Source organism: Mercurialis annua, linkage group LG1-X (assembly GCF_937616625.2).
Source record: "Mercurialis annua linkage group LG1-X, ddMerAnnu1.2, whole genome shotgun sequence".
Taxonomy (NCBI): domain Eukaryota; kingdom Viridiplantae; phylum Streptophyta; class Magnoliopsida; order Malpighiales; family Euphorbiaceae; genus Mercurialis; species Mercurialis annua.
Window position 1 is genome coordinate 12941329 of NC_065570.1, and position 15711 is coordinate 12957039.

At 29.1% G+C, this 15711-nt stretch overlaps 3 protein-coding genes across 3 annotated transcripts; 2 read left to right on the forward strand and 1 right to left on the reverse strand.

The window, feature by feature from the left end:
* The first annotated feature begins 6891 nt into the window (after nucleotides 1-6891).
* LOC126680617 (WEB family protein At1g12150) lies at nucleotides 6892-10409 on the forward strand. Its single transcript, XM_050375769.2, has 3 exons — nucleotides 6892-7067; nucleotides 7613-7825; nucleotides 8737-10409. Exons 2-3 carry the CDS (start codon nucleotides 7652-7654, stop codon nucleotides 10195-10197), a joined length of 1635 nt encoding a protein of 544 aa, XP_050231726.1. The 5' UTR covers nucleotides 6892-7067; nucleotides 7613-7651; the 3' UTR covers nucleotides 10198-10409.
* A 559-nt stretch (nucleotides 10410-10968) lies between these two features.
* LOC126666226 (acyl carrier protein 3, mitochondrial) lies at nucleotides 10969-12272 on the forward strand. The gene is made up of 3 exons (XM_050359233.2): nucleotides 10969-11194; nucleotides 11329-11539; nucleotides 11878-12272. Exons 2-3 carry the CDS (start codon nucleotides 11345-11347, stop codon nucleotides 12064-12066), a joined length of 384 nt encoding a protein of 127 aa, XP_050215190.1. The 5' UTR covers nucleotides 10969-11194; nucleotides 11329-11344; the 3' UTR covers nucleotides 12067-12272.
* LOC126666225 (uncharacterized) lies at nucleotides 12178-15386 on the reverse strand. The gene is made up of 2 exons (XM_050359232.2): nucleotides 15087-15386; nucleotides 12178-12786 (listed from the first exon to the last, which is right to left on the reverse strand). Exons 1-2 carry the CDS (start codon nucleotides 15307-15309, stop codon nucleotides 12491-12493), a joined length of 519 nt encoding a protein of 172 aa, XP_050215189.1. The 5' UTR covers nucleotides 15310-15386; the 3' UTR covers nucleotides 12178-12490.
* Nucleotides 15387-15711: the final 325 nt, after the last annotated feature.

The following is a 15711-nucleotide window of genomic DNA, read 5'->3' on the forward strand; positions in this document are numbered from 1 at the left end:
TCAGATATGATTATTTATGTGTTTCAAAACTATATTATTTATATGTATTATTTATGTGTCTCAAAACTATATTTTTTATATGGAGTATTATTTACGTGTCTCAAAAACTATTCAAATGGACACAATTTACTTCACGACTCTTTTCATATTAAATACAACTTTAATGGTATATTTTAAATACAAATAATACATATTAAATACAACTTTAATGGTACATCTCAAAATACACAAAAAATACATATTAAATACACAAATAATATCTCTCTCTGCTACTGCAATCTAAAATATTAAATACTTGTGCCATCAATTATAAAAAATAGAGAAAAAAATCAGAATTTTTTTTTTCAATAGATATCATGTAATGCGTACAAAATAGACAAACAATACGTTTTTGATACACTATTTATACATAATGCATATCAAAATACACAAATAATATATTTTAAATATAATTTTAATAATACATCTACGATACATAAATAATACATATTAAATATAATTTTAATAATCCATCTATCTTAATATAAAAATTACAACGTATAAATTATATATCAAAGATGTATCTATATTGCATTATAACTTAACGCTTATGTTATAAAAAAATTATAATTTTAAAAAAATTTAGTCTGCAATGTATCGTAAGAGAGAATGCTTTACTCATGGTCTCATTTTCTAACACTCTCTCGTGCATAATGATTAAATCGAGTTGTGATCAAAGATGAACTAGCGTTTTTTTATAATTATCACTTGTATGGGGTACTTCACTAGTTTAAAAATCGATTGATGTATTTATGATGTATCAAAGATGTATCGGTAATGTTTATTGATGTATTTATGATGTATCAGTAATGTATCTACAGTGTACCGGTGGCACATCTATGACGTATCGGGTGATGTATCTATAATGTATCATTGATATATCCAATATGTATATACATAATATATATAACTAATAAAAAAAAGATGAATTAATAACAATATCATGTCGTCATAAAATTTATCACAAACTGAAGTTAATCTTTGAGTTTACATAAAAAAATGTAAACATTCTACAACTTTGTATTTTCCAATCATTTAACGTTTATTTTTTATATATTAAAAGATTCAATAAAGTTTAATGATAAATAGTTTTATTTTATTCAATAACTATTTAAATATTTTTAGTTTTGTGTGATATATATTTTAATTTATATAAAATATTTTTTTTTATTTTTTTTCTTTTGGTAATTTTCTTTTTTTCTTTAAAATATACCTCATTTGTTATTTTACACAAGAAATAGAAAAAGAGAAGGGTTGCATCTATTAGAAATTTGTATAATTATAAATATATAATTAAATTTGACATATTCTATTGTTTCTTTTGTAAAATTAATACGACATGTAACATTTGTGTAAAATAATTATTCAAATTTGTAAACACTACTTCCATTTCCTTTTTTAACTAATTTATGCTTCATTATTTTAGATTTTTTGACTCTATTAACAATTGAGGTTAATTTTATAGAGACAATCATTGTTCTATTTATATAGTGCTAACTCTATTTATAAAAAGCGAATTAACAGTTAAAAGTAAGAAAATGATAAAGAAAAAAACTTTCAGAATCGTGACTACAGTTAGAAAATAGCCAATAAACAAAAATGATAGTTAGTGAAAAATTGAAAGAATTTGAAAAAGATAAAAAAAGACGAGAGATAAAAATAAAATGTGGAGAAAAAATTAAAATGGTGAGTGAACAATAGTGGTATTTAGTGAAAAATAAATAAAAAGAATTTAAAAGAGGAAAAGAAAATGGTAAAAATAGAGATAGAAAGTGAAAAAAAAAAGAAAGAGAAAGAGAGATGGTAGGGACCACATGGAGAGAGAGAGAGAGACCACATGTGAAAAGAGAGAGAAAAAGAGAAAGGGACCACATATGTGAGAGAGAGAAAGAGGAGAGGGCTACGTGTAAGGCTAATATTAAGTATGTATTTAGTGTAAACTATTTCTATTTTAAGCTATTAAATATAAAAAGCAACTTAGCATTGAATGAAAGAAATTAGCTGATTTAACATTTTTGAAAAGTAATTTTGTTTTTTGTATTTTTGTGTAATTTTTTTTTATATTAACCCTTTTTAAAATTATTTATTGTTCTCTTAATTTAGTATTATCTTGAAAATTCTTTTGGTCATCTTCTACCATGTGCTCTCCAACTTGATTAAAATAACTTTGTTCTTTAGGTTTAGGCTTGCAATAAGGAGAATAATCATGTTTTTTTTTTTAAAAAACAAATATCAATTGTATGATAGGAGTTAATTAGTATAACTTGTAGAGCTATAATTTTTTTTTGTCCCCCTTAGGTAGAAAATTATTAGGATTTCCAAAATTAGTATTAGAAAAATGTTCATTCTAAGATTTAGTTCCTTGAAAAGAATTAAAAGTAAGTCTTCTTTGAAATGAATTGCTAGTCTGTGAAGCAAAAACTTAAAGTTCATTAGTTAATGAGTTTCAATTTGTAACACCAATTTCCAGTTGCCTCTCATGTTACAAAAGTACAAAACTAAAGAAAAAACTTTGTTTATCTTGGTTAAGGGAGCTAAAATCCAAACCTGAATCTTAATAATATCATAATTTTCATTTAATTTTTTTTAAAACTTAATGACATAATAAGCTTCTTATTGATTCTTTAGCAGCCTTTAAAGTATCATAATGTCATTGAGAATTGCAACTACATACTAGTACAATCCTTAAATTCATATATTTATCCCACAAAATCTTCAATTGAGTAAAATAACCAGTCAAAGACAAATTATTCCGTTTATATGTATAAATTCTATTTTGCAAATTAGAAATACGTACGTAAGGCATTACTTTGAGAGACTTTGTCAATAAGATTTTTCCATACTTCTAAAGTTATATCAATCCACGGTATGCTTTGTGAAATTGATGGAGAAAGTAATCGCAAGATCCAAAAAAATACCATTGTGTTGCAACTCTCTCAAATTGGAAAACTATGATCATCTATTGCTGGAATATGTATACTTCCATCAACAAATTTTAGTTTGTTTTTCAATAATAAGCACATCCTCATGAATTGTGCTTAAGAATGTTGATTTTGTAATTAAGCAATGAAAAAACAAGAATTAAAGACAAATTTTCACTTGGATGTAGAAAAAATGGACTCGAAGGATGATCGAAGTCTAGATTTAAATGAGCCACGAAATTTGAGCAAGATCTCATGATCTTTAAGTAATCTAATTATTAGAATTTGATAAGAAAGAAAAGAAAAAATGAATTAAATCTTTATTTGTTTACCGAGAAAATTCTTATTTGTATACTAAGAAAAAAATAACTGCTCATGAGAAATAAATGTTCATTTATTTATAGAGTTTGATGCTCTCATGCCATATTAGAATTTAAACTTAGAGAGCTTTTGTTTGTATAGTAAAAATGAATCAAATTTTTATTAAGAAACATTAAAGTCTGTTTACATATTTACATAGTCTGTACTCTAACGGCTATAATCCAATGACTATTTTCGTACTTTAAATAAAAGGCTTAATTTTTTAAAAATCCCCCACCTTGCACTTTTTCTTCGTTTATACCTTGACCTTGTAAAAACACCATTTATATCCAATTTTGAGTTTTTAAGTTTCATCCCTACCCAAAAGCATTAAATTGTACTCTTTTCATTTGAAAAAGAGTTTAAAACATACTTTTTTCTATTTTTAAAAATACAAATAAATCCTTAAACTTAAAAAATAATCAAATACATCCAAATAATTAATTAATTTTTTTAATTTTATAAAATAATAAAAAAAATTATTATTATTTTAAATTTTTTTCTCGGAAACATTTTTTTAAAAAAAATTAAAAATTTAAAAAAAATTCGGAAATATTTAAAAAAAAAAAAAAAAATTAAAATTATTTTTAATTTTTTGAAGAAAATGGTATTTTTGTACTATTAATAACATTAATATCTAAATAGTATATAAGTTAAAAATAAATGATTGTTTTAAACTCTTTTTCAAATGAAAAGAGTATAATTTAATGCTTTTGGGTAGAGATGAAACATAAAAACTCAAAATTGGATACAAATGGTGTTTTTATAAGATCAGGGTATAAACGAAAAAAAAAATATAAAGTGGGGTCTTTTTAAAGAATTAAGCCTAAATAAAATAATGATTCGAGAGAATCCTATCAATTATTTAACCGAACTTAACTAACTCTTATACACTAACGACTCGTGATCTTGCTGAGCTAGAGGAGTTGAGAAGCTCAGTTGCTGAGTTTGAGCCTGAGGCAAAGGCGGATCCATGCCTACAATGGTGTTAGGAAAAAGAATAACTATATATAATTCTGTATAATAAAAAGTAAATAAATAACAAATATTTATATTTTAGTCCATACCCACCTGCTCAAATTCTAATGAAGTTAGTCCATAAAGCCATTTTTTAAAACTTTAATTTAGAATTAATCCACGAAATCATCTTTTATAACTCTAATTAAGTAGGTCCATACTAATTAAAATTACAGGATCACATTAAAATATCATTCGTAGTTTATTGCAAACATAAAAACTAAAAATTATTTAATATAAATTAAATTGTAGGTAATTAAAAGGGTTAATTCCATATAAAATCACCACCTTTACACGTTTTTTCATTTTAATCACGTCCTTTAAAAAGTGTCAAATAAAATCATCACCTTTCATTTTTTTGCAAGTCTATCATCGATGAATAAAATTTGATGTCTTTTTCCTTCCAAATAAATGTTTTAATTTGACTAATGCTCTATTAACACACAAAATACATTCCTCTTACTTTTTTCTTGTTGATTCTGGTTGTCGAGTCAATAAATATATACCGAATTTTTACATTCGTGATAGATTTGCAAAAAAATGAAAGGTGGTGATTTTATTTGACACTTTTTAAAGGACGTGATTAAAATGAAAAAATGTATAAAGGTGGTGATTTTATATGAAATTAACCTTAATTAAAAAAATTTATTGAGAAATACATATCTCATATTTGTAATTTTATTAAATTTTAAAACACATGTTTATTTGAATTTTATTTAATAATTTATATATAACATATAACTTCAATTCAAAAAAAAAATGCAATTGAATCTCATAATGTATTCATTGGTAACAATTCCGTACATATAGCTATAGTAACAATAAATTGAGTTTCTCTACTGTCGAATAAATAAAGAATGATTTATAAAATAAAATGAGTTATCAATATTAATTACTTATTTAATAACGTTTATTTTTTAATAAATTGCTTAACATATATTGAAACAAAAAAATTTAATAATGTAAGTGACAAGATATATTACATAATATTTTAAGATATGAAAACTAATGGTTGATGATTTTTTTTTTAAATTTTTTTCAATATTATTTAATTTAATTTTTTAATCTATATATCAACCCTACCACATAAAATTTCTGGATCCGCCACTAGCATGAAGAGTTGAATTGTTGAGCTTGACTTGTTGATCTATTCTTCCTATTGTCTCTGTATATATGTTTAATATACGTATAGTATTGGGAGAATAAGTAACGACGTTTGGGCAGCACATTTTACAAAAGTTCTAAAACATATATAGGGGGTTTATGATGGATTTTGAATTTTTTTTGGGTTTTCTACTGTTATTATGATTTAGTCCTTCAAATTTATATTATCAGCAGATCTAATCTTTTGAATTTTTTCAAATAGATCAATACCTCATCACCAAATATATTTTCCTGAAAAATTATTTTTAAACACTTCAATTTCTTGTTGTTTTTTCCTCTGTTCGAAAAAGAGGTGTCTATAAAAAGTCACTTTCTACTTTATGTCTCATTTTTTTAACATTCTTATTTTCCAACATAAAATTATAAGTTATAAATTACAGAGACCCTCAACTAATTTTGTAAAAAATTATTCTTTATTTTTAATTTTTTTCCCTCTATTTTATTGAAAATTTAAATAGTATCATCGGAGATGTTTTTAAATTTTATCCATTTCATAGTATTTATTGCATTTGACTTTGACAAAACAATTAAAAAAATAATTATTATATCTTGATTTTATAAGCAATTTTACTAGGTTACCATATCTTCAAATTTGGTGATATTTATTTATTTTATTTGTATTATTATATTCTATTGATAAATTAATAGGAGACAAACTTAAAAAAATAACAATAAATGCTTTATTGATATAATAATTTAAAATAACAAGTGTAATGGACCAAAAAAAATTCTTTAAATGAGATAAATATTATAGCCTGGTGGGAACAATTTATAATTCCAATTAATTTCATAAGTTATTTGATTAAATTTGGAGCATTAAAAGTTTTAAAAAATTGTTACGTAATTTGAAACATGTACCTAATTATTTGACTCAAAGATCATCGAAAAATATCTACCACTAAATCATACTTGAACATATAATAATTCAATGTGTCGAATAAAAAATTGCTGGACTTAGGTAAAGGCTGATATCGACAAAATGGTCAACTTTTAACTTCTAAATTGTTTGTTTTGTTTACAAAAACAAAAAGTTAAAAATTATGTTTAAATTGTTCAAGCGAGTCTAAAAATAGATCAAACCTTAGATGAACAAGTCAATTAATATTTTGCAAGTTCTTTTCCACGTATCCCTACAAGAAGAAGAAGAAGTAAAGATTTTCTACTATGACTTTATCCAAAAACAAAAAACGAATATTAGTTATTTAATTAAAAACAAGTAAAAAAAAAACAAAAGAAAGTAAAAAAAACAAAAATAGAAATAAAAGTTGAGGTCAGTTTTGGTTTAAACTCCTATTTTTGTAGTGATTACACTGCACCATTGATGGTTGCAAAAGATTCGCAGTTTTTTGCATTCAAAATAGCAAATAACATATAGAGAACAATGCTAAAACAATAAATTAAACGAGCAAACTATTCTTCTTTTTTTGTTGGTTGCAAAATATTTGAAGTTTCAAAACAAAATAATAAGAAACACTTAATTGTATTTATATACATTAGTAACATCTTTTTTATGTATATCATTCAATTATTTCCCAAATATATTGAAGCTAGCAAGGTCATTTTCAGGTATATATCATCCTTTTTTTCTAATCATAATGTAATTTATCAAATTATTTTGTATTAGATTCGGAAAGAACAACATGCTCTTTATGCACTTTAGGTTACAATTTGGTGAATCTTGGTTACTTTATTCACTTATTTTGATTATAGCCCGAACACTATCCGCGTTGCGGAAAATCGAAAATATTTTTCTTGCCTTACCAAAATCTAGAAATATTTTTAAAGTATCATTTTATCGTAACATATTTCGTGGAGAAATTTTTAGATAGACTCGGTCTACCACGTTATCCGTGGATTGCCAATTATATCATAACACCTCATTAAAATGAGTATTCTTGTAATTTTGTTTGTTATTTGCATACACTTTTGAATAATGATATTATAAGAATACCCTCATTTTAATTAGGTGTTATGATATGATTGGTTTAATATACGGATGACGTGGTGGACCGAGTTTACATAAAAAATTCTTTATTTCGTGAGTATTTTTGTTTTCATGCAATCTATTATGGATAGTTATTTGAGATTTAATATTATTGCATATTTTGTAGATCATAAGTGTGGGAAGAAGAGAAAAAGAAAAGGGTGAAATGGTAAAAATTAGAATAGCAGATCAACAAAAAATAACAGATTCTCCAAAGGGAGAGGTGGGAGAAATTGACACAAGACCACCGTTTCAATCTGTTAAAGCCGCCGTTACTTTATTTGCTGAAGTAGCTAAGGATCAAGACAAGGCTAACCCCAAGAAATCCAAGCTTTCTGAGGTAAATCTATGCACAAGTACTAAATTGATCTTTTTTTCATTAAAAAATTCAAATAAATTATTTATTTGAAAATTTCAAATAAAAAATTGTTCGAATAAGTCATTTATAAGGTTTTATTTGGATTTATTTCCGAATGAAAAAGAGTCCAACTTATAAAGTTGAGTACAGATTAGATATAATTAGCGATTTTACAATATTGGGGTGAAATTAAAAAGAGACTAAAAAGTCGAGATCTTTTTAGTACATTAAGCTTTATATAAACAAAAGTCTTATAACATAAGTTATGCTTCCAAGTCATTTATTCAAATTGAAAATGTAATAATCGTAGGGTTAAAAGGCAGAGTGGTACTAAATTTTTATCCTATACCGAAACTTTACTTTTTATTGCAAGTTAATAATCTCACAATTTTCATATAAAATAAGTTGATTCTGTATTCCGTAACAACTTTTATTACCAAAATAAATTGATAGGCAATCATCAATTATTTGATTCCATTTGAAGAAATTGAAGTTTATACCAAATTAAAAAAGACAAAATGATTTTTTATATCCACATTTTTTATCAAAATAACAAATATGTCCTTAAAAATAATTTATGATAATATGATCTGTCAATTAATAATTACTGACAAATAATTCATCAAAAAAAATTATGACAAATAAATTCTCCCTTTAATTTAAACCTATTTTCGGACACATTGTCCTTATTTTAAATTCCTCGTAAGTAACCCTTTTTAAATTGAAATATTGTATAAAAAAATCATCCATAAAATTAAAATTAAATAACTATAAAACTAGGTTTAAAAATGAGGGCTGGATTTATTTGTCAGAAACTACAAATTTGATGGATTAGATTGTCACAATTTTTTAAAACAATAAATTTAGGTGATATAATAATTTTGTTTTTGCAGAATGAGTTAAATAAGGAGACTCAGCTTGTGTTGGTTCAAAGAGAAATTGAAAAATACAAGTTTCAATTAGAGGCATCCGAGACTACAAAAGCTAGAGTAAGCTCTGAGCTTGAGAAAGCAAAACTAACATTGAATGAGTTGGCCACCAACCTCAAATCCGCAAATGAATCCAAGTTATCAGCAATTGAAGTTGCAGAAGCTGTGAAGCAACAGGTTAAGCAGCTTCTCGAGGTTGCGAAATCTCAGCCGCAGTTCGGAAATACTGCTCGAAAACAAGAATTAGACGACGAAAGAGAGAAATATATGATCATTGTAGCTCAACTTGATGTTGCCAAGCAAGAACTGACCAAACTGAGACAAGATTTTGATGCTGCGTTGGATGCGAAAGCCGCTTCATTCCAACAGGCAGCGGAAGCACAGCGTTTAGCGAATTTGAACGCGGAACGCGTTGATAGTCTTGTTAAAGAAATCGAATCTATGCAAGAATCAAATCGGCAAATACAAAGTGCATCCGCACAAGCTCAAGAACAAGCAGAAGATGTTAGTGTTGTACCGGAGAAAGATGAATATATAGAAGCTTGTAAAGCACGTAAAGAAGAAGTTGATAAGAAATTGGAATCGCTGAGGCAAGAAAATAATGCGGAAATGAATCGAAATCTTCAAGTGAAGCTCGTCGAAACGACTGTTGGGATCGAAACTTTGCAAGAAGAGATGAGAAAAGCGCACGCATTGGAAATGAGCGCGGTCAAATTCATAACAACCGAGCTAAACGAAGCAACGAAGATACTTCAAGAAATCGTAGAGCAAGAGGGTATGCTTCGGAACATAGTTTCGACACTCAATCATGAATTAGAACAATTTAAGAAGCAGAAAAATGAATTCTATATGAAAGAATTGGCATTAGAGGAATTAGAGCAAAGATCAAACCTTGAGAAGTTGATAGCAGAAACAGAAACTGCAAGAAGGGAAATAGAAGAGATAAACAAGGATTGTGATCAACTGAAGCAAGAAACCGAAAAGTGTCGAAAAAAGGCCGAAGAAGGAAAGAAAAAGCTCGAAATTGTGGACGGAATGGTGGAACAAGCTCAAGAACGCGAACGAAGAGGTATGGATGAGATGAGAATGTTATCAGAAAAGATAAAGAAAGAAAATCAAGATTCTGATAAGATAAGAATGACAATAGAGGAGTTTGAGATGTTAAAAAAGAAAGTGGTGGAGTGCGACAATGTAGCCGAAGCAAAAGAAACCGCTGCCACGAATGAAGTTAAACGCAGCGAAGAGCGAAGAAAAGTTGCAGAGGAGAAGATAGAGGAAAATCTGAAAGCAATTGAGGAAATTGATGAAGCAACTGAGATAGCTTTGAGGTCAGCAGAAATGGCAGAAGCTGCACAAAGTGTTGTTGAAGGTGAACTTAGAAGGTGGCGTCACAAAGAACCTCTTGTTATACCTATGAGTCCATAGTTTAATTAATTAGTTTCATTTCCTACAAGTCTTATGTAATGAAGGTTATGGGGTGAGGCAAAATTTACTCGGCAATTTTATGTTTTGATGATGAAGCATCGATGTATTGTTTGCTTTAGAGTAATGGTCCTGCCTCTTACAGATTTAGTCGATGTTCATTCATTATCACATTTTATTTTTTATTTATCAATAGAATTTATGATGTTAAATGATTCTCATTTCCATAAATACTAAAATATTACAATTACCATTTAATAGAATATATATATAGGGATAGATAAACAGACAGCAACAGAACCCCGACATTTCCTAAAAATGCCGCTTGTACCAGCTCTCCCAAGGCTCCCCTCAAATTCAAAATCCCTTCATTTCTCTCAAGTTCACTTAGATGGATGACACATAAATAAATTTTAATTTAATGTAATAGTATTTTTATCATTTTGCTTATATATCATCCATCTAAGTGGACATGAGGGAAATGGAGTGGATTTTGGACTTAAGGTGAGCCATTTCCAATTTTAATCCAAGCCAGTGGAGGAGGACGTCAGTGAATCTCAATAACTTTTGGAGCTTTTGAAATAGAAGCCTTAATATTGGGAGAATTTAAAATTTGCCTCTCTCTTAAAAATTAATGATATAGCCATATCTAAAGTGATCAATTTCCTTAGCCGATTTTCAAATAATCCGCAAAGTTAAAGAAACTGATGGATTAATATTCTAGAAATATGTGTTTGTTCATTTTTTGTGCCAGTTAACGAAGTCAAAAAATGTTAATAAAAACATTAATAGTTGATTATCGGAAAAATTGTTGTACAAGGACTAGATAAGGTGAAATTGTATGCAAAGGACCTATTGAGCACAAGTGGAAAAATATACCGGCTAGATGAGTTTAAGCCAAATTTACGATTCAAAATTTCGAAGTCTTTTTGAGCACCCAAACAACAAAGAGTGCCTATTTTATACTGTGAGAACTTCACTGCGGCAATAAATCAAACAGGTAAACGACAGTTTTCCCTTCTGGTTTATATGTGCTCTAATTATGTATTTTCAATGGAAAATTATGTGTATTTCGTTATGGACATTGAATATGTAATATTATCTGAATCTAAGAGGTAAAAGATGAATTTGCAGATATATTTTTGCTGAAATGCAAAGCTTAAGAAACTCCATCTTGAGCCATATGAGGCTGAGAGCCATTGTGGAGCAGCACTCATTTGCTCAGAGCAGCAATGAGTTCATCAGAAGACAAATGTGCTCATCAAATGCTGCCAATCCTGATCGGGTCATACTGGATCGTGTGATCGGATTGGTTAAGAAATTCGATACAATTGATGCCACTAAGGTAAATTGATTTTGCACATCACCCTTTTACTTTACTCTCTTTTGATGTCTAATTCTTACTGCTCATTGATTTGCTAATACACTATGTTGCACGGATATGAAAATGCTGAAATGAAAAATGGCAAACCGACGTTTTCTTATAAGAGTTTCGGAAGCGTTTTCATTTTCAATGCACTGAAATGTAGGACTGGATAAGTTTCCGTGCAATATAGATAGATACATAACTGATACATTATGTCTGAAAAGTTTCAGCTAGACAGTCGAGTTTCCGTTTTTATGTTTTTTTCAAGGGTTGAAGGTTGGAAGCATCAATGATAGTTTTGCTTGTTTGCCACACAGATAACTGAAACTGCTGATTTTCAGAAGGATTTGTGCCTGGACAGTTTAGACAGGGTGGAGCTTGTTATGGCTTTTGAGCAAGAATTTTCCATTGAAATTCCTGATGACCAAGCCGATAAGCTGACTTGTTGTGCTGATGTTGCAAAGTATATTGTTTCAGGAACTGATCAGAAAATCTCGTCCTCCTGATTCAACTCTTGATTTTAGAGTTCAGTTTCACGGAACATGGCTGTTGGATGATATGTTCTATTACTTGTCGAGTTTTATGTTTCTGGGTTTTGTTTACATTTCCGAAAACAATTATGAAACTCCGAAACTTTATATTTACAACTTACTATTGTAAAAATATTACATTCTTTTCCGTATCTATTTCAGCATTTTCCGTTTCTATGAAATGTAGATAATAGCTTGTTTGTTGGTAGCAGAATCTGTAATCAATCAAACATATCTCTCTTGTATATATATGTGTGTGTGTGTTTGCAGCATTTTGTTATTATCATGATCATTTACAAGAATGCTGCACCATTACTGATAAACTGTAAACTGTAATCGAATCATTGAAACTCATATCTGTGACTGAAGCGCCATCCAAATGAGCCGTTGTCATCTGTCTTCATCTATATGAAACTGTGCTCTGTTTAGAAAGTCTTACATCTCCTGCGGTGTATATGCGGACACCATCACGGGCTAATAATAATGTCAGCATTTTGGTTTCGGTGATGGTGGGTAAGCAAGCCGACTGTTTGGGCACTCTCAGAACAATAAGTGAACATTCTGTACCTAAGTTGGGAATTGCATGGAGATGTGAAGGAACATCAATTTGAAATTCTCCGTATACATCAGTCTCTGCTTCTGTTGCAGCAGAGCTTTCTTGGCTCCACTTCCCGCACCTGATAGCCACCGAAGCACCTACATACAAAATTTCATCTCTCTAACAAAAAACTCATGTGTATGGATAACCAATATTACAATATAAGAATTGCCAATTTCTTCCAAATATTTCCTTGAGTTTTCTTGTATTAAATGATCTATTTCATCTAAATTGATCAAGTATTTCTTAGTTTACTGAAAAAAATAATGAAATTTATGGTAACAATGTTCATATAGATGTAGGTTTGTTCTATGCTATATAGTACGGAAACAAAAATACTAAAACTGAAAACGCGAACAATTATAAGTGGTTTCTGTGTCATGTTGATCTTTCTTGGCATTCTTTATCAATAATAATACTAATATAAGAATGTTAAGAGTATTTAAGAATCAATTAAGACGCCTTACTTTTTTTTCGGATCCTTCTATTTTTTAATTATTTGTTATGACGAGGGTTTGAAGTCAAAATCTCACGATCCATCTCAAGATTGCTTTGGTATTAATTCCTATTGGTAAATGTTGGTCCAAGTTGAGCGCAATGTATGGGAGAATACATTCATGAGGCCCAGAATGTGAAGCATATAACCGTGGGCCGGACACCACATTAAACCTAAAACCCTAAGGTAATGGGTTAGGTAGTCCATCCCACTTATATATTCCACATTCTACTCATATCCTTCCAATGTGGGATTTCCATCACACTTAATATTCAACAATCTCCCCCTTAAGTGTGATACCCTTTCACATTAGATCGCTCAACTTACCTCGGAACTAGACTCCAACCCTTTCGGGATGGCTACCCGGAGTCACCAAGTTCCACCCAGCCGAACCGGGCTCTGATACCAATTGTTGGTCCAAGTTGAGCGCAATGTATGGGAGAATACATTCATGAGGCCCAGAATGTGAAGCATATAACTGTGGGCCGGACACCACATTAAACCCAAAACCCTAAGGTAATGGGTTAGGTAGTCCATCCCACTTATATATTCCACATTCTACTCATATCTTTCCAATGTGGGATTTCCATCACACTTAATATTCAACAGTAAATTATTTCAATTCTATCTTAAGATATGAAGAAGTGAAACACAAATTTCAATTGTAGCATAGCAAAATCAAGTTAAGTAGGGGGTTATGTTATGTTGTTTTGTGTGAGTTGTCGAAAAAATATTGTTGTTATGACTCTTCACCAATAAATACAATGACTTACTCCCTAATATTTATAGTGCTTTTTCTTTGATCTTAAGTTTGGCTGAAAACTACTATACATCCGTGGAAGCAACCAAATTCCCTTTCACTTACAATTAAAGATCACCCTATAACTTATAAACACAATAATAAATAATCAAAATAAAAGACTAAGACAATTCCATAATTGTGTTATTAGGTTCTTGTAATTATATTTGTCTCATAACTATAGTTCCAAAACAGAAAGTTAAAAATGAAAATGAGAGAATAGCATTGGCTCCGGAAAATATTGCCATACTACTTACATGACCATAATCGGAGGAAATTATGTTTATACTTTTTAAATTGGAAACCCATTTTCAAAATGAACAATCAAAATTATATGTCATTTATCTATTAAATTATGGTCTATCCACTTTGAATTAGGCGTAATCATTCAAAAATATTTTATATTTTTGACTTTTTCGTTTATATCCCGACTTTTTAAAACAATTTATCTAAATTACGTGCAAAATATGAGTTGTACCTATTTTTTTCATATGAAAGTTTTTCACTTTGAAAAAGTTTTAAATATGCTCTTCATATTAAGCGTAATTTAAATATAAATTGTTTTAATTAAAAATTAAGACTAATGTGTCAAATATGAAGTATGCGCTCCAATTTGAAAAAATGAATACCATGAAATTGACCATTTTGAGTTTGAGATGAAAGCGAAAAAACGGGATTTTTAGTTGATCAACCCTTTGAATTATCATAGTCCATAAAAATTCTAAAGCAACTTGAAGATATTAATTATATATGGATGTCTAAAATATGAAAATTTCTTACATGAACCTAGTTCAACACATATGAACGTGAACCACCATTAACTAGAAGACACTTGACGTTATTTAATGTGATAGTAAATCGTTAATGTAAGAATTTTTCCTTAATCATTCATCAACCATATCTAGATATGAAAACTTCAATACAAACATTAATTTTTAACATTATCATCTATGTCTAACAATGATATACTACTTCAAGGTTATTAATACATCATGCATACAAAAACAAATGGAAATTTTGTATACATGCAAGATTTTCATATCAAAATACATAATCACAATCATTTTTTACAACACTTTAAAGATTAAAATTGATGAACAAACCTGAAACAGGAAATGAATTGCAATGAAGTGAGCCTGTGACAAGAACAGTCGATAGCTTCTCTTCTCCATAGCCAGCCAGCCTTACCAACTCTTCTCTGCTTGAAAGCTCATACAAAGGATTATTAATTTCTGCTTCTTCGTCGTCAATAATAGCCGTTGAAGGCCGGAATAAGATGATCATCGTCATCATGAAGAAGATGAAGCCGCTAGTTGAGTAGTTCATCTTCTTTGTGTTTTAATTCTTTTAAAATATTCCGTCTAAAATTTTGAATTATGTATATCAAACTTCACCACCTTTGCCTCTTATTAGCTTTTTATATGCCTATCTCGCGCTATGTTATTACATATACACCCCTCTCCATCTCCTACATTTACTTTTTGGATTAGTTAGGCATTAAATAACTAGCTTTACATTAAACTACAATTATATTAAATCCCAAGACGCAGGTGAGTTGGTAAGGCGATCTCCTGATTTAAGTGAGGTTGCGGCTTCGAACCGTACTCATGTATGCAGCCGTTTAAAACTTGGGGGCAGAGCTTTTCCTCGCGTAAGGGATCTACCCGGCTCGAGTGGAGATTAGTCTGGACGTGGAAGGTTTAAAAGTGCCGTTTCATAGTTGGAAGT